The sequence below is a fragment of the Carassius gibelio genome, chromosome A3 (genome assembly GCF_023724105.1).
Source record: "Carassius gibelio isolate Cgi1373 ecotype wild population from Czech Republic chromosome A3, carGib1.2-hapl.c, whole genome shotgun sequence".
Classification (NCBI taxonomy): domain Eukaryota; kingdom Metazoa; phylum Chordata; class Actinopteri; order Cypriniformes; family Cyprinidae; genus Carassius; species Carassius gibelio.
Genome location: NC_068373.1, coordinates 5,212,936 through 5,233,094, shown reverse-complemented (window position 1 = coordinate 5,233,094; position 20,159 = coordinate 5,212,936). Strand labels below are relative to the sequence as shown.

The 20,159-nt window shown below is 39.1% G+C and overlaps 1 protein-coding gene across 2 annotated transcripts in view; it reads right to left on the bottom strand.

The window, feature by feature from the left end:
* Window positions 1–19,519, bottom strand: part of LOC127944331 (protein kinase C alpha type-like) — a 145,919-nt gene extending 126,400 nt beyond the window's left edge. Inside the window, exons 1-2 of one of the 2 annotated variants that reach the window (XM_052540214.1) lie at window positions 19,262–19,519; window positions 18,174–18,205 (exon numbers count right to left, since the gene is read on the bottom strand). In XM_052540214.1, the coding sequence (XP_052396174.1) occupies window positions 18,174–18,205; window positions 19,262–19,428 (199 nt within the window). In that variant the 5' untranslated portion in view covers window positions 19,429–19,519. The remainder of the gene's footprint in view (window positions 1–18,173; window positions 18,206–19,261) is intronic. The other variant, XM_052540217.1, reaches the window with a different exon arrangement.
* Window positions 19,520–20,159: the final 640 nt, after the last annotated feature.

The window sequence follows — 20,159 nt, the reverse complement described above, 5'->3', positions numbered from 1 at the left end:
ATCTGTATTACCGCTGTTTTCACTGTCACAAAAACGGGCTGATGACTTCCTTGTTCTATGAAACCTCTCCTTCAGAAATACGTAACGAGTTCTGATTGGGCCAGCGGTACCTGTGCTGTGATTCGACAGCAGCTGAGCACACGCAGCCCTCCTGGTAACGCGATTGGGCTGGAACGCACGTGCTAGAGATGTATTTATAGCCACAGGAGTGTTTTTACTGACGAGATGCGCATGAAAATCACATTTGTTTTTTTGCACAGCCCTAACATCTAGTTAACAAAGCTAAACAGTGTTGCTCTTTGTGTAGTAAGTTACAGAAACTGTTAAATGCACCAACTTAAATAATAAAATACACTTACCATAAACAGCGCCTTCTCCAGACAAAGAGGGAACTGCTCCATCTATCAAGAATAATCTTTGTGCGAATCCGGCATTAAACTGATTGAGAAAGTTGTCCTCAGCAACCTGTCCTCAGCTAAATGTGCTGCACATAGTTTTACATGTGGATTATAATTTTCGGGAACCGAGTTAAACATAAATTGTAACCATTAATCTCCAAGTACAGCGTTCCTGGGAAGCCCAAACAAAGATGATTGGACTCAGAGATGAAAATAACAGTGTTTCAATGACATCGCGACAAACACAGCTCTTCGTCTTCTCTGTCGGAGTGCAACAAGGCCACGTCCCCTGTTTGTGAATTCATGTGGGCGGAGGTTAGTCGAAAAACTGTTTTAGTGACGTCATTACTGCAGGAACTGAGGGATGTAGTCCAAAAGGGGCGTTCGTTGTAGGCAAATTCTGTTAAATCAAATATCTCGCTTGGCATTGAACTTTGAGCTTTAGAATTTTACAGATATTATTTATACTCTAACAACAACATTACACACTAACTAAAGTTTCAAACATGGGATCACGAAGAAGGGGACCTTTAAGTGCCTGGGGTATATTTGTAGCAATAGCCAAAAATACACTGTATACAGTTGGTCAAAATTATAGATTTTTATTTAATGCCCAAAATAATTAGGATATTAAGTAAAGATCACGTTCCATGAAGATATTTTGTAAATATCCTACCGGAAATGTATAAAAACGTAATTTTTGATTATTAATATGCATTGCTAAGCCCTTCATTTGGGCAATTTTAAAGGCAATTTTCTCAGTATTAAGACCTTTTTGCAGCCTCAGATTCCTGATTTTCAAATAGTTGTATCTCTGCCAAATATTATCCTATCCTAACAAACCATACATCAATGGGAGGCTAGTTTATTCAACTTTCAAGTGTTGTACAAATCTTAGTTTCTAAAAACTGACACTTAAGGTTTTGTGGGTCCAGGGTCACATTTTAGATTAGTCTTTGCTGAATCCAAAAATAAGACTTATTAGAGCATTGTCTTACCAAAGGCTAAGTTTATGCAACTGGCTCCATATGCGCTAATAAAAGCAAGCTATCATATCTAGCTGTGAGACCGCTAAAGTCTGTGTGTTCAGATTTCACATCAGTCATTAAGCACAAGAAGTGTTAAGTGTTGCTCTAATCTGACAGATTTGCAGCTGGATAAAGACATGTCCATCCACTCAATTAAGACCGCTTTAGGGCTCAGAGCCGCTCAGTTAACAAGTCAAAACCGTATCAAATATTTCTCTGAGCAGCTCACAACATCTTCTCCAACCTTCAGCTGGCCACACAATTTACAATGACATGGCAATTTTCCACATGGAATTTGTTGTTGAAGTTGTTGTTGGTCATTGCTGAAAGTGAAATGCACAGAACAAAAAAATCACAGCAAGTAATTATCACTCCAAGAAAAGTGTGTAAAACAGGGGCTAATGTACAGTGTTAGTATGAAGGAATTTTCTGTATCGATGTTTTACAGGTTTTTTACCAATATTTTGAAATATTAATTGTACATTATTGTGTTTTAGGGTTGAAGGAAATGTCAGCAAGCTATCACTACCAAAATTACAAGTACATTTTCTGTTCTCCAACAGATATTCTTTTACAGTGTACTTTAGTTTGGCATTAGTTTAGCCATTTCTGTTTACTTGAATTGCACTTGCATATGCTGCATATGACTCACTTGACATCTGACTACACAAGGCCACGCTTCAGTTAAGCCAAGTGCTTTCAGATCTGCCTTCGTTCCAATATAAAACTCTCATATTTCATAATCCAATCAACAACCAACAGATAAAATCAAGTCCTGTACTATGCTTTTTTCTTGTTTGATAGCTGATTTACTTGGAAATATTACACTAAACGATTGTCGTTATACCGCAGATACTTTTTTCTTCATTTCTACATCCGTAAAAAATGTGTTACTTGGTCTATCATGTTATACAGGGAGCTTAGACCTGATCTTGAAAAATGTTTGTGAGCAATGAAGGTAGGAGTTTGTTTGTTTTCGGTAGAGGTGTGTTTAGTTGAGTGTTCATTTCAAATATCACTTATTGTACCTTTATTTGAGAAACACCTGACAGCTACATTTCATATATTGATAGTTACCTTTTATTTTACAATAAAGGAGTGTTCTGTAACATAATTAGTGGTATTAATGTTCTTATCAAGTATCGTGAAATTTTACTGGTATTTTAGTGTCAGCTAATAAAATGCTGGCATTGTGATGAGCCTAGTTGTGGCTGGTGAGAACAGAAACTCATTCAGATTTGTGTGAATGGAAATGGAAGCTGATATATGCATTTATAGCAGACTGATTGTATTATTGTTGTCTGCTTTCACAGAACACAGGGAGGCTGTAGGGAAGCTCACAGCTGGAGGGGAGAAGTGCCTTCAATTAGTATGTTCACACTGCCAGATCTCAGCCGGGGATCAACAGTCTCCCAGCAGAGAGAGAGAGAGAGAGAGAGAGAGAGGTGAGGACACACAGGACATGTGGCAGCAGAGGTGGTAATGTGTGTTTAGGTGTATGTATGTATGACAATAATTAAGACACTCAGATTAGTGCATTGATTCAGTGCTGCAGGGTGCATCTTATTACTGCATCATAATACACACATTCACACTAAATACACACGTTACATTCTCTGCTCAACATTGTGTGCATTCCTACATGCATTCTCTGTTAATGCAGTTGCACAAACTCTCTGGCGATGCATTTACAGATGAACTCCCTGATGATGCATTCACACATGCACTTGTTTGGTAGCAAGTCATAATGTTCATGCTCTCAAATAACATCAAATAATTTATAAAGATAATTGGGTGCAAGTCTGACTACTTGAAATTTACTCATTTTCCAAGCAAACATTATTCAAATTAACATTTCATAAACTCTAATTTATTATGTGCTGATAAAAGTAAAAATAGCTGACAGAAATATGGTTCTGTTCCAAATATAAAGTATCATTATTTCTGATGCATAAAAGGCCAGTATGTTTGTGTGTGTTGAATAAGAACAGCAGATGCTTGCGGTTCTTACTTTAGAGCCTCATTAATCACCCTGTCAAGGTACTTTGGGTCAGTATAAGCTTCAGCATGAGAAGGAAACATATGCAGAGTCATATATATATATAGGAACACATGTTCAATTTCTCATTAATACAATTATCTAATCAACCAATCACATGGCAGTTGCTTCAATGCATTTAGGGGTGTGGTCCTGGTCAAGACAATCTCCTGAACTCTAAACTGAATGTTGCAATTTTGAGCGTGGCATGAGCGTGGCAGTCTGAGTATTTCATAATCTGCTCAGTTACTGGGATTTTCACGCACAACCATTTTTAGGGTTTACAAAGAATGGTGTGAAAAGGGAAAAACATCCAGTATGCAGCAGTCCTGTGGGAGAAAATGCCTTGTTGATGCTAGAGGTCAGAGGAGAATGGGCGACTGATTCAAGCTGATAGAAGAGCAACTTTGACTGAAATAACCACTCGTAACAACCGAGGTATGCAGCAAAGCATTTGTGAAGCCACAACACGTACAACCTTGAGATGGATGGGCTACAACCGCAGAAGACCCCACCGGGTACCACTCATCTCCACTACAAATAGGAAAAAGAAGCTACAATTTGCAAGAGCTCACCAAAATTGGACAGTTGAAGACTGTTTCCCGGTCTGATGAGTCTCTCATGATTTCTGTTGAGACATTCAGATGGTAGAGTCAGAATTTGGCGTAAACAGAAGGAGAACATGTTACCACTCTGCAGGCTGCTGGTGGTGGTGTAATGGTGTGGGGGATGTTTTCTTGGCACACTTTAGGCCCCTTCATGCCGATTGGGCATCGTTTAAATGCCACGGCCTACCTGAGCATTGTTTCTGACCATGTCCATCCCTTTATGACCACCATGTACCCATCCTCCGATGGCTACTTCCAGCAGCATAATGCACCATGTCACAAAGCTCGAATCATTTCAGACTGGTTTCTTGAACATGACAATGAGTTCACTGTACTAAAATGATCTCAACCCAATAGAGCATCTTCGGCATGTGGTGGAACAGGAGCTTCGTGTCCTGGATGTGCATCCCACGAATCTCCATCAACTGCAAGATGCTGTCCTATCAATATGGGCCAACATCTCTAAAGAATACTTTCAGCACCTTGTTGAATCAATGCCACGTAGAATTAAGGCAGTTCTGAAGGTGACAGGGGGTCAAACACAGTATTAGTATGGTGTTCCTAATAATCCGTCAGGTGAGTGTGTATATATATATATATATACACACACACACACACACACACACACACACAGTATATTGCTAAAATTGAAATGTTTAATAACAATCTGGCAATGACTAAGGTTGGATAATCCAGTGTATTAAATGCTAGATACAACTGATAATTATGTTTACACTCAAGTGAAAACAAAAGTGTTATCTTATCTTGTTGAGAAAAGAATGTGTTGAGTAAGAAGGATTATATAAAGGATAATAATAATTTAATGATACATATAAGAATAATGTGACTCAGAGTTCTGGTTCGTGTTGTTTTATACTCTGTTTCCATTAGCAGACAGTAATGCCTTTAGCAAAGGTCACATCTTGACATCAACATCATTACCAGCTCTGAGCTGATAGATGAGCGTGTGTACAGTTTGTGTGTGCATTTCTCACAGCTCTGACTAAATGAATCCGCAAAACAGGCGCTAATTAGCCGCCCCTCTGACGCTGCTCATTAGCTGAGCCCTTGTCTTAAGCAGTTAGCATCCTAAAAATGATTGTGTTGAGAACATTGTATTCCTGACAGTCATAAAACCTGTGCACACTCAAATTATGATGGCCATTTGAGCAAGCCTCTGCAAAGAGGAACTAACAACACAGTGATTCAGATGATACAGATACTGTTTCCTATGGAAGCCCGTTTCCACCACTGAATAAAAAATAAACAAGTATAATGTAACTTTTTATCTCACAATTCTGACTTTTTTTTTCACAGAATTGTGAGATATACTCTAAACTCGCAATTGCAAGTTATATAGTCAGAATGGGAGATATGAACTCACAATTGTGTTATATAATATAAGTTAAAGCCCAATTTTGAGGGGGCGTCTTACGTGTTCTCAAAATTGCAAGTCTAACAATTCTGACTTTGTAATTCGCAAGTGTGTAGGTTAAGAGATTTGAGAATAAGATTACAGTCTCAAAACAAATCAATAGTCCTGCAATCACTGTTATAAACGTGTGCTGTCACATCTATCATAGCTGGACATGCCTGTCTGTTCGGGGGAGCGCTGTGACATCAGCAGTGTTTCCCCTCATCGCAGCCATCGCTCTGACTCCGTCACACACCCAGATGAGCTGTTACCCCAGAAACAGAGCGCTTCATTCGTGTGACGAGCTGTTGGTGTCTGAAAGAGGCATGAGTCGCATTACACATAATTAGAGCTAACGGAGCGAGCCATTACTCTCACTTTAATTAATGTCATTTGGTGTCACTCAAAGGACTTGGCTTGAATTAGCGGTTTCTTTTTAAATGAATGATGCAGATGGAAAATAATAGTTTGGCTTCGCAGGACTAAACCAATGGTGTGCTTGACACAAAACCAGAAACTTCATTACTTAATGCACTTTATCAGCAAAGTTTATAACCCTTGTTTTGGTGTGATAATTGTTTTTTAGGTGAGTAGGCGGTACTCTTATCCAGGACACATCAGAATGCATTAGCAAGACACAAAATACATGTTTTACCACCTTCAAATGTGGTTTGATATTCAGAGTTTCATCATAAAACTCTGCTTTATTTTGCAACTATCCAAAACACATAAGAAATAAAATCCAAACAAACTGAACAAGAGGACAGGCAGGCCAGCAATTTAAATAGAAGGAAAAGACGGCAGAAGACGAGCAGAAGACAGCAGGACCAAAAGATCTGCTTTCCAAAACCCTGTAGAATTAGCCCAACATTCAAATCCACATTCTGTAGCTTTAAACAAAACAAAACGAGAAGATCTTGAGAACATCCAACTCACAATTAGTTTTTGGGGGCCTGTGATGGACAAGATACTTTGAGGCCTGGCTGAATCTCAGAAGCTGCTAGGAGCAAGACTAAACAACAATCCAGAGACTCTATGGTTGGTATCTCTCTTTAGTCTGATAATACAAGTCATCTTCAGACTTACTTTCTCCTAGCAGGAAGTTCAGTGCCAAATTATTCTACATAATAGGAGCGCAGAAAACCCTTCTATTAGCTACAAATAATAGCAGAGCAAACCATCTTAAGAGTTGGACTTCTGAGAAGGAGCACAGGCCGTTGTGTAACTTGTTTATTGTTTCACGTTCTCATCACAGCTCGTGTTCGCCGCCCCCTCACTTCTGCCGGCTGATTGGTTAATGAGCTCAGCTGTACTCTGAGATGAGGTGAAGTGCTCCCCTCCTACACTACGATTCAGGACTCAACACAGCAACAGCCAAACTCTGTCACCATTCATCAAGATGCCAATATAATGTATTAACATACAGTGGGTATGGAAAATAATCACATTTTGTTGCTTTGCAGCCTGAAATGAAGACAGAGTTTTGGTTTTATGCAGCTATATTTACTCAGTGCAACTTATAACATCCAAGTGAAATATATAGCACCAATATGTCAGAAAAGAAGAAAAAAAATCTAATTAAGGCAAAGCTAAACATCTATCATAGGGTGCTCTGGGGTGTTCAGTCATTGTGTTCATGAAACAAGCTTACAAATTTAGGCCTGCTCTCGTAACGAGGCTAGCATCGCTGTAACGTGTCAGGCCTGTCTTCAAAATCCTTCCCACAGGCCTCGTCTGCTGTGGCACATAGCATTTGGGATATCTGACAGAGGGATGTGGTAATGGAGGGTACAGCTCTGAGAGACATCAAAGCAAACAGGAAGTGCAGCAGAGCGGTGCAAGGGCTCTTAATTTGGCAGAGGCCTCTGAAGATAGACGCTCAAATGAAACACATTAGCATACTGCTGAAGAGAGACGGCTAGGACAAGCAGACACATAAACACTTCAGCTGCACTAAAACACATCTCTGTCACTGCAAATCAAACAAATACCCAGATGCAAGTATTTTCCATACACAGTATAGTTTAAACTGCAGTTTCATGTCATGAAAAACAGGATTTTTCTTGCCTTTTTCAAATAAGAATAGTTATATGTACTAAGGCTGCATGTTTAATCGAAAGCGATTGTCACACTTTGTTAGTAAAGCCGGTTCTGTGATCAGCAGTAAATCATCAGCACCTTCTTTCAGATGGAGCAGCATTTACTACAAAGAGCTGTAGTTCACTCAGAAGTTACACACAAAAAAAAAATGAGATTAAAAAAAATTACAAAAAAGGATTTTATTGAATGACGCAATAATGGCAGCTGTTTGCATAGCTTCTCAGTGAACTACGTCTCTGTGTAGTAAATACTGCTGTCTGAAAACACGTGAAAATACCACATTTAATAGTTTGAATTCATTTTTTACTAAAATTCACTTCATAACGTCAGTTGTGTCACGTGGAGGTTAGGATGAACTAATGAAGCGCAGACAGGATGCACAACACACAGGGTTTATTTTAAGAAAAAAGGGGAAAACAAAACCCACGAGGGGGAAAACCACGACTAGGGTAAAGACAAAATGACTTAACAAGACTAGGAACTAACAGTTAACAGAAGACTCTTCACACAGGAATACTTACTACAGATAAACAATCACGGGTAATACAACGTCTCTACAATGTGTAACAAAGTAACAATGAACCGCACAAGACAGTGAACACAAAGGGATATAAATAGGGAGACTAATCATAACAAAACAGGTGACTCAGGTAAAGCAATAATGACAAAACTAGGATAACAAGGGCAAGGAAACGAGACAACACAAGCACACGGCCAGGCCATGTGCTTGCACACAAAACAAGGGCATGTCATGATCCTGCCTCAAGACTAGAAGAAAATCAAGGACAAGACGGCAGAATCATGACAAGTTGAGTGTTTCAAAGAAATCCTTCTGTGAGATGATGTGACTTATTACACAGAATAAGGCACGCAACATATTTCATAGTAGTCTAAGTGGTGACAACAACACTGCATTTTAAATATTCTTTATTTTAATATAAAAGTGAAAGCGACGTGACATACAGCTAAGTATGGTGACCCATACTCAGAATTCGTACTCTGCATTTAACCCATCCAAAGTGCACACACACAGCAGTGAACACACACACTGTGAACATTTACATAAAAAAGCAATGGAAAAGAACAGCTGAGTCCCTCTCAGGGATATACCGTAAATTAGGGCATGAATTGTTTCATGTGTCTGACATTTGGGCACAGTTGCTCTTATCCAAGGTCTAATCTAATGTTCAACAGTTGATCGAAAGGCCAGCTTAAACAGATATAGTGAGGGAAATCTTCCAGACCCGTTACTGTGCCACTAAAGGTCGTCTCGCGTCTGCTACTGCTCACTCTGTGATGAAAACATCCACTTCTGTTTTCCACCGCTCTCGCACATCAACTCAAACCACAGCTGTCAGACTGTTAACATTGCCCTTGCCAGCGGCTCACACAAGCTCGTCCTTCAGTCACAGCGCAGCTCTCTTCATTTCTGGACATGGAAAGACTTCCCAGATAAAGTGGCACCTGACTTCAAAGGCCAGAAGGAGACGATGCATTACCCCGCTGATTTATTCTGTGCCAGCGCTGAAGAGGGCAGACACAAAGCTATGCTGTTAACAGAGAGCAGTTAGAGCACAGCGGTGATGACAGACCCTTGAAGAAGAGAAACCCAGACAAAACAGAGCCAAATTTGGACAGAGAACGACGAGAAGGTTGCGTGCTATCAAACGGCCTCTCCTCTTCTTTCCGTCTAAGCTCTTCGAATCTCAGTTGGCTTCTGTGATTTGATGTATTCAGTGAGAAAACAAAGCAGGACTTGATTTTGTCTGTTTGGAATTGAAAAAAGTTATTTTATATTTATAAATCACATAACATATATAATAAAGGTGCATCAATGCACATTTCCCACCAGTCCTGTGTAAACTACGCCACGCAAAGTTTTATTTATTATTATATTTTTTTATATTGTGAGATGGCGGTGCGTAAGAAAACAACACAGTCTGAAGCTGTCAACTCAATCCTGGTGATAACAGTGCCCTAAAAGATAATATTATTTCACTATGACTATTTCACATCCAGAGATGAAGGATCAGATGATGAAGTTACTAAAGAGTAGGAGACACATGACAGTCTGTTATATGCACAGGTGAGCGGCTCTCGCTTTTCTAACTACAAGGTACACTCTTCGTGCTATCCAAATATACAGGGGGTGATCAGAAGTTCAGAGACCATGCCCATCATGATAAACAATGGCAAACTTCTTCAGTGTAACGTAAGATTGTCTTTGTAATGATGCAGTATAGCGCTCCTGACCGACAGCGATCGATAAGTAGAAGCTGCACAAACTTCTAGTAAAGTCAAGTACAGGTAAAGAGTGGCTTTCACATTTTTGTCAGACAAACGTATTACAGTTAAACCAATGATACTATAATGCTAACCTGACTCCACAGATGCTAGTAAGGAAGCTTTCAGAGAAAAGTGGAAAAGAGTCAGAGAGAAAATCGGATGAACTCAAATAATCTCTCCATAGAAAATTACCATTGACATAGTTATTTCCAGCGAGTACTGGGGCTAAACAGAGATTCTCATCATATTCCTAATGTTCTGTAACAAAACACAGCACAGTACCCATGAGCACTGCACACTAGTTAGAGCTCTCTCAAGGGGTCAGTGTAGGTGGAGTGAGGGTGGAGAGCAGCTGGTGTCTGTCTAAAGTCTGTCCCTGATGAACCAAGCAGCTTAATTCAGACCAAACCAGTTTGGTGGTCTTAGCTGGCCCCAGACTTGTCAGGCTGGTCTCAGAGAGGTTTGGAGCATTTTTTAGGTCCGGCTGGGAGACCCCTTAAAAGGAAATTAAACACCAGCTAGTCTGAGGGGCTGTTTACACAACAAAGTTTTCAGCCAAAAATGGGAATCTTGTTTTATGCCTTTTGCGTGTTCGTTTACACAAAGTTTGGGGACTGAAAAAAGCATATTATTGAAAACGGGTTTCAAAGTGCAAGTTTTCGAATACGCCACCATTATTGTTTCCGTGTAAACACCGGGGAATCTTTGAGAACAGTGACATCATGCATGTGTGTAGTATGTGTTGGGTATTTAGACATTTTGCAGTTTGTGGCGATTTTAAAGGCAAGAGCAAAAAACACAAAACAATGACTGTTGCCGCTCAAGAGTTTGCTAACGCTTCTTCATCAAAATGTGGATTTACTTCACCAATATTACAACCAACAGCAGAGACACATCATATAATCATCACTTCCCTACAGGTACTGTTTACAAACAAGGTGAAAGTGCAAACTAGTTAGTTTTGCTGAAACCAGTGAGCTAGGTTATTGAAATGTCATCATTCTGTGTGTTAAGTTGTGAGTCAGATGCATGTCTCTGATTATATGATAATGATGAGTCATCTACAGTAATTCATTCTTCATTCTAAAAGCAAATATAAATGGAATAACCCACAACATTACAAATGTGACTTAATTTGTAAAACAGTTATTAATAATGCATTACAACATAACACTAGCTACATATAATACATATCACTACTACTAGGGATGTGCACGTGTATTCTTAAGTCACACAGATAATCGCTAATATAAACAATGAACGGTGATAAAATGACTGTGTGATGTGAGTTCTTGCTGAGTTTGAAATTCAGTTACAACATCACAAAAACAAGTCAAATAGTTAATTTTATAATTACACCGTAACATTCGAGCAGCATTCAGCACATATGTGAATGCCTATAGACAGAACACATTCACTAACAGCACAAACACAGACACACACTCCAGAAAGAGTGCATAAAGGCAGAGCGCAAGTGAAAGCAGCAGATGGCTCCATCTTAATAAAGGCTCTAAAGGTGCACCATGCAGGATTTTCAGTTACTGTTTGTAGACCATCTCCTCGTGGGTGGATCAACACCGCCAAAAGCTCAGAAGATGAGTGATGAGGTGTTTTGCTATATATATATATATATATATATATATATATATATATATATATATATATATATATATATATATATATATATATATATTTTTTTTTTATATATATATATTTATTTTTGCATTATTGAGACACTGTTTTCCAAATGAATGTTGTTCAGTGCTTTGGCGCAATGTATTTTGTTTAAAGCACTATATAAAATAAAGGTGATATATATATATATATATATATATATTTTTTTTTTTTTTTTTTTTTTTTTTTTTTAATTGTGTTAATTATTCATTAATGGCATTTTTGTGTATACGCACAAATAGTTATGCTAATAATTAGATGGCTGGCCACAATTTCCAAGCTAGTTTAGCCATCTACAGACTAGCTCGCTAATAAACAGTAACTGTGTGTAGTAATTACAATGCCAAGCAATCTGCTGAGTTACAGAAATCAGTCAATAGACAATAGCAACATTAGCAAATTTTGTTTTGTGTTTAAACACCACAACTGGCCAGGGGCTATGGTCCAGAAACCAGTGCACAGCAATAGACAAAAAAAAAAAATATTACAAGCAGAGGACAATGTCTTTGTAGATACAAAAATCACAACACACTTCTTGTGGATAATTAGTAATGATTGAGGTAGTTTAGTAATTAAGTAATTATCTTTCTTGTGGATAATTAGTAATGGGTTAGGGTTAGGGTTAGGGTTAGAACCCTAACCCTAACTTTTTTCTTTAATTTTTTTAACAGAAAACTGGTTTGGTTCAGGAGTATCTCAGTCATCTCTTAGTAGAGGTTTTGGACCAACATGCTCAAAATGCAGGTGAGCACAAGTATGGTGTCCCTCATCAGGAGTCTCGAAGCTCTTGGTCAGGTATCAGAAGCCTTTTCATTGTTACACACCATTACACATCTCCCTGATGCTTCCAAGAACATGCACTCTCTGGCCCTGCCCTCATGTTCGCTTCCCACTCCACTGCACACCAACCAGCTCCCACGGCCAACCGCCCATCAGTGAAGCCATCTGTGAGCTCACCAACAGCCCTACTGTCAGCCTGTTCAGAGCACGCAAACGAGCTTGCTTTAGCCAGTTTTCTTCATGTTCTCATGCTTTCCTAACTTCTCTGCATGCAACACATTCTCCAGTTAAGAAGTAGATGCAGACATGCAGGTTACTGCACAAACTGAGGTTACAGTCGGCTGGAGCAACATATGCTGACTGCAATGACACTTAATTAATTAATTAAGGACTATGTAACCATGTGGTAGGAGCTTGGAAACAGGAAGCAGTTATGGAAGGGTCGTATAAGCAAGAAACATGCTCACCAGAGCTCTAACACAAGGGACTTTCACCACAATGACTGCTTGTATGTGCAATTTAGGACTGATTTCATTTCTCGCTAGTTTCAAAATGTACAATTCATGTTGTTTAAAGTCATAAATGAACTATTACATAAATACCTTATTTTCGGCAATGTGAGATGTGCTGCAAATGACATCTCTTTCTCCCAGCAAATTTTTCAGATTTTGAATTGGATTGGAATTAAAGATTAAATACAGTCAATTTTGATTTCATGCTGACTTTAACTAAAGCCCCTTTCACACTGTGATTCCAGAAAATCTACGGGTAATGTATAGGGATGGGTACCGAAACCCGGTATTAAACTGGCCCCGGAGCTAAATTATGAAAGACCGTAGTATCAGTAAGATCTGACGGTATCGGTTCTGCTTTCGGTACTGGAGGGGAAAAAATTAATGTACTATGTATTTTTGCTTAATAATGTTATCTTGCACATTTTATCTCACCAAACATTTCTAATGTGCGATCATATTAGGTTTTGTCTGTGAGATCTGCGAGATCTCTCATGCGCGCCACGGAGGCTGTCTGTCAGTCACACACACACACACACACGCACACACACACACACACACCACAATGAGCGCGGCACATGCACAGACATAACAGTATGAAAACTCCCACTTAGTAATAAAGAGTGACGATGGCGAAGAGATTTGCTTAATGATGTTATCGTGCACATTTTATCTTACAAAACATTTCTAATTTGCGATATTATTAAGACGTTTGTCTGTGAGATCTAAGAGATCTCTCATACGTGCCCCGCGGAGGCTGTCTGTCAGTCACACACACACACAACAAGAACGAGCGCGGCGCACACACACGCAAAGGGGCTGTTCACATATTGCGTCTTTTGCGCGCTCAGGTTCGTTATTTCAAATGCAGGTGCGCGGTATGCACGCTCATAATGGAAGCGACGCGGTTGCGACATGCACGCGGTCCAACGAGCTCGTTTTTTCCAGGCGCGTCCGCACTGCATCGAGTAAAAAACATCTCAACTTTTCAGAATGCCCCAAGCGCACCGCAGGTCATGTAACTTCCTCACCTTTTCCGTAACAACGTTGAAAGCTCAGCCAAGATGAAGGAACCGCTGATAGCTGTATGTGGATTTTTTTATTAGTTTAGTAGCAGAGCTACTGCAAGAAGCAGTTTTTAGTGCTGCAAATCCATTCATCCATTGCTGAAATTTCCGCGTCTTCATGGAGAGAGCAGGTCATGGTTGCTTAGCAACGGCAGACTCCTCAGGAGCGCAAGTGCCCGAAGGCTTTGGGGAAAAAAATCTGAAAGCGGCGCGCCTAGCGTTTTCCACGCGTTTTTAGACGTGATATGCAAACGGCCCCTTACAGTACGAAAACTCCTGCTTAAAACAAAGAATGACGATGGCGGAGACAGCAAAATGTTCCAAAGTGTGGTTATACTTCACTAGAGTTGATGCAGACAACGCTGGTTGTCATAAGTGCAAAAAATGTTTTGCTTGTAAGTGTGGAAATACAAGCAATCTGTCAAAGCATCTTTCAAAAGTGCATTATGTGCAGACAGAGAAATGCAAAGTTTTCGACTTCCTAACACAACAAAAAGTACCGATAAGAATACCGTTAAAGTACCGGACCGTTAAACAGTATCGGTAAGAGTAGTAATACCTTTAAAACCTTAACGATACCCATCCCTAGTAATGTATCCCGGTAATTGTTCCCGGGTAGCTAAATTTTGACCTTTTCACACTGCCAGTGATTACCTGGAATAGGTGCATGCGTTCACACACAACCCGTAAAGATCCCGTAAAGACACGTGACATCAGGATGTGACGTGAAATGTTTGAATCGAAAACACTAGGCATGTTAACTTTCACTGAAGCTGGTAAACAATCTCAGCGTCAGCGTGGAAGGTTAGGAACTAACTGATCTCTGCTTCATTACAGTTTGTGAATTTTTTTGATCTGCCTTCAAAACTCCTGGTAAAAGAGTCACTACGACAACCTTTTATAGCATTCGTTCTGGCTTTTGTTCACACAGAGCTCGTTCCGGGACTGAACCCGGCAAAGTTACTAAGTCCCCAACCCAGGAACCCGGGAATGCGACCCGGCAATGTTCTGGCAATTTTCCGGGTCCAACGTGCAGTGTGAAAGGGTCTTAAGGTGCACAGCAGAGATGGTATTTATGTAGAGCAGCATTTACAGTGAACAGAGCCATTCCACTACTGAAAACACCAGCACACAGTGTAAATAAACACAATACCATGTTTCACTCAGAAACATGTGCGGTGCGGTCACATTTACTGTTCCTCTAAGTCTGCTAATATTCAAGGTGTTCACAAACAAAAAGCCAACCAACAGAAAGATGCTTGGTTTTAAAGTGATTTCTGTATGAGCTGCGGACATCACTTTTGATGATGGCACTGATATTTCAGAGAAACATTATTCCTTTGTAATAAAGTTTGTTAACAGCACACTAAAGCAGAAATTCCATGTATTTTTGAAAAATCTGAAGAATTTTGGACTTCATAAAATAAAAAATAAAAAAAGTCCTGTGAAACCTCGATAAGATTAAGGAATGCATGCACATCAGGACCGCATGATTACAATGCTTTGACCAGCCATTCACTCTCATGTACTTATGCAAAGTATGTATCTGCTCCAACACTGCAGAGGTCTTTGGAAAGAGATTCACTGATGCACCCACACATCCTCAAAAACTTGACCATTTTCCATGGCAAATGTCCAGTTGACAGGAAGATACACAAAATACCTTTGCCATCTGTGACCACCGAGTCTGTCAGCTTTGTGTCATCCTGTAGTTCAGCTCAATGATTCCCAAGAGCCAAGATGAAAAGATTCCCCATTTTAAGTACTGATATCATAAACATCAATGATTTTAGGGGTGCTGAGGCCAATTTTTTTTTTTTTTTTTTATACCATGCATGTTATTGCTGCACCATAGCTCTGACAAGTGATGTTGTTAAAGCAAGTCGAGTCTTTAACCCTTATCTAAATCAGGGATCTAAGCCTGCTGTTGGTTAGTTACGCTGGGTTCACACTGCATGATTTTAGCCCCAATTTTCACTCGCTGTCTGATAGTTTAATGGAAATCACAGAGAAATGCCCGAAACTGCAGGCAAAAGAGAAGTGCTGATGCCATGAGATATTTGGCGATGCACAGTCCTGCAGTGTGAAATGAATGTTTTGACTGGAAATGACATCAGCAAAGACCCTAAAGCCAATGAGAGAGCAAGATACAGGGCCAAGGAAAGATCAGGGGGAGCAGTCCTAATAGACCTGCAACATCAGCAAGCAGCCATTCTCTCCTTCATATTCTTCTTTGTTTATGTTCTATTATTTTTACTGAAAATCATTGTACAGACCACTTGGATTGCAAAAAAATGCACTGAAAAATGCTGCTTTCAGATGACGCATTCCGAGATAGGAAGGCATCAAGACACGTCCAAACTCAATGTTAGCTTCAGTACTTGTCTCCCGAGATGCCTTCATCTAGCCGATTTCTGAAGGCTGCCTTTGATATCCCACAATCCCGTGTGTTCCGATCTGTGACAGTTAAACCAAAAAATAAAGATGGCATCTGAAAGTTGCGGGCGGTGGTCAGTTTGTGTGTAAATGTATGTTTTTGATCAACGTTTTCAACTTTTTATGTCATTTCTAGCAAGAAATTAATATTGCAGTAATGAAATATCCACTTAGTTATCAACAAAGCTCTCTATATTTTGCTGTCGATCATAAAACCATTACGATGCTTCAGAAGCCTGTCCAAAATCAGTTTTAAGAGGTGCCTTCGGGCAAAAACGCTGCCTGCAAAGTCATTGCCTGATACGACAGAGGCAGCAAAAAGCTGAGTGAAATCTCAGATGAGACGCATTGAACTGTATATTAAACATCAAATATGATTTGATTTGCTGTCACGTTACACAGCACTTCACGTTCAGCGTGCAGAGACACATTGCTTGATTTGTCACACCTGGTTAGGACACGGTCTAATAGTCCAGGGAACTTGAGAATGAAGACTGCTTACCTGGCATCTTTTTCTTTTGACCTGCTTGGAATGGCTTTATGCCAGTTCTTCTTTTAAGAAGTTACAGCTGTCTAAAGCTATGTTAGATCGAGACTCCACGCCAAAATAATTATGATCCATCCCTGGACGCCAGATCCTGTCAGAAAAGATTTTGTCTGGTAACAGAACAAGTATTCGGCAGAGCTGAAAAATACCCTAAACCTGTTAACAGTCTTGCCTGGTACACAAAAATACCCCAAACGAGTGTTTAACAGTCTTCTACCAGCCAAGAAGTTGACTGAGTAAAACCAGAGAAGAGCAGAAGCAGGAAACGAATGATGATTAAAAACAATAATTAACAGGGTTTACTGTACATTCTTAGTTCTGTATGTCTCCATGCTCAGTCTTCTGTCTGACGAACACAAATTGAACAACTAAAGTTATATCAGCTGATTCACAACAACATCCCATAAACCTTGGATTTCCAGAAACATTCCCACTTATCTCTTACTCATACAGACAAAACAGTTCATGAAACCCCACGATCATGAGATTGAACAATAATGAAAATGCATAAGCAATTGTCGATATAAATGGTTAAATGATAACATTGAATAATAAATGATATAAATGACTAATAATTATATGATTACATGAATTATAAATGAATACAAACAAGAAAATAAAAACAAAACATGATTGCTCTCTTGATGCAACACACAGTTTGCACGTGAGGACCCTTAGATCCTTCAGCTACAAACTTTCTGCATTTACTACAGTATATCCTTATTCGTCATCTTTGAATCAGATGCGAAACTAACTAACGACTGGTAGACCTTTAGGATACAGTGTTAGCCTGAAAACAACCATCTCATTAGCTGAGGTCAAGAGCTTGACTCTGGCTTCCTATTCTAACTCATCATCAAAGGTGTTCATTAGGGTTCACGGCTGGGTTTGGTGCAAAAAATACAGTAAAAAAAAGTCAAGTACAACAAGGGATGATGTAACAGAAGCACAGAATTCACAAAACTGTGCAAAACCTTCAAAACCCTTTTACATTTATCAGAAGTCAACATAGCAGAGCCAAGATTTTAAATGTTTTGCCAAAGACCCTTATAAAAGCGCTCTGGCAAGGCCAGTTCTTTACACATTATCCCGATTATGTGTTCATATTTCATTCACAATGATGAAATAAACTCAACATGGTTGTACTGAACGTCCTCGTCTACCCTGATATAGTGTAGTAGAGTAGTAAACATGCATCAGTGATAGAATCAGTGACACTAAACCACAACCTCTCACTACAGCACACACACACACACACACACACACACACACACACACACAGTACCTTGGCACTGGAAACCTTGTTTTCCAAATCCCCTGTAGAGGTGCATTTGAGAAAGACAGAAAAACAAAAGAAGGAAAAAAAAACTGTGTTAGTGACATGTTTTTTTTTTTTTTAAAGCGCTTTATAAATGAAGGTGAATTGACAAAGCTGCATAATTTGATAACTTTCATTGTTTTAAAACAACCTTATTTCCTTTCCTAGGATTTTTCCATTTATTTATTTATTCATTTAAAATGCAAAATAAACTATTTAACCTTAATGATTGTAAAAGGTTGAAAAGTCTTAAAATAGGATTTAGGTATTAAATGCTTGAAAAATCCCAAACATCTGTTCAGCAAATCTAGTTTGATGATGTCATGAAATGGTTTTCTGGATGTGCATTAATAGCTCATTATCATTACCTGTAACCGACTGTCTTTAAGATTAAATTAAACATATTCAAAATGATTTTTTTGTGTTAAAAGGATTTAAATGTATTCATTATTATTATTATTGCAAATGTTTGACAATAATAACATGTAAGCCTGTTGAAATACTATAGAGTGAATGAAAACATTAACAATAATATTATACAAAACAAAGTGTGACAAATAAAATCAAGTGGCTTCATGCAGTGGCACCACAAAAAAAAAAAAAAATATATATATATCCCCTCATATTTTCAACATTTTTATGTATTACAGATAAAGACTATTGTTTGCCACTATAAAAGTAAGAGATGATTGACACCTGCCAAAACATTCAAGAGTGTACACAAGTCATGAAAACAAACCATCAAGTTAATTTAGTAAATATAAATTACAATATGCCAAATAAATAGTTCTAGCAGAGAATATATTTTTGTTTTCTAGTTCAAGTACAAACTGAAAATGCAAACACATTAGCATGCTAATTTATTCATGTATGCACCTCAATTTCCTATGAAAGGAAAAATTGTTTTTTAGCTATTACTGAGGAAGACCGTATTATGCCTGCCGCTATAAAAGTAATAAATTCTTGACACCTGTAAAAACCAAACGCTCAAGACTGCAATTTCTTAAAGTTTCACAGGTAATGCATAAGTAGCGTTACTGAGAGCAGAGTGTTACCAGATAAAGTCGGTGCAGTGGCTGCAGAATGTAGGCTGCTTGAAGAACCGAGCGGTAAATTTGTGGTTTTTAACTTCGTGCACGTTCTTCTGCCGCAGAGCTCCTTTCCGCGCGAATCGATTGAAAACGGCGGAAGAGTCATTGATCTGTATCAGATGATCAGCCATCGCGCCGCTATTCCTCAGGTGTGTGTGTCTCCTCCGCTGCGCGACGCGTCTACTGCACGCGTTCAGCTGCGTCTCTCCTCTCACTTACACTGACGTCAACACTGGCCACTCGTCACTCAGTACGAGGGTGTATGACGCCGTCCCGTGGAAGAAAAACGCATCTGTAACGTACTGCTGGAAACAAACAGCAGTCTGTCGACTTATTACAACCGTTTGCATTGCTAAATAATTGAGATTTATAGATATATAGCCCATTTGTTTGGTCGTTAACTTTACTGTACAATTTTTAAATGTTAAATGAATGTCAACTGTTTTGGTTAATGTAATTTAATGGGTCATTTTATGGGTCACCATACTTGGCTGAATGTCACTTCACTTTTTCACTTTCACTTAATGTATGTAATGTATGTTTATCAGTAGGCTTAAATGTAAGCCGAGCTGAGCCTGCAAATGGGTTTACAGTAGCCGGTTACACAAAACCCCTTAAGTTAAGAAAGATCGTGCTAATTCCTTTATAACTATAACTAAATTCGATAAAAAATTAAACTTATCTAAACATGCCATGATGCCACACATTCATTTATGGACTACACAGCAGTGACAAGGGTTTGCTTCACGTGTGATTGTATGGTTGCTAGGAAACGGAAACGCTTCTCGCGAGAGGTCTTTTCCCGCGTCATGGCGAGTAAAATTATTCAGAATAAAAGGGTTTAAGGATGTATTATTTGGTT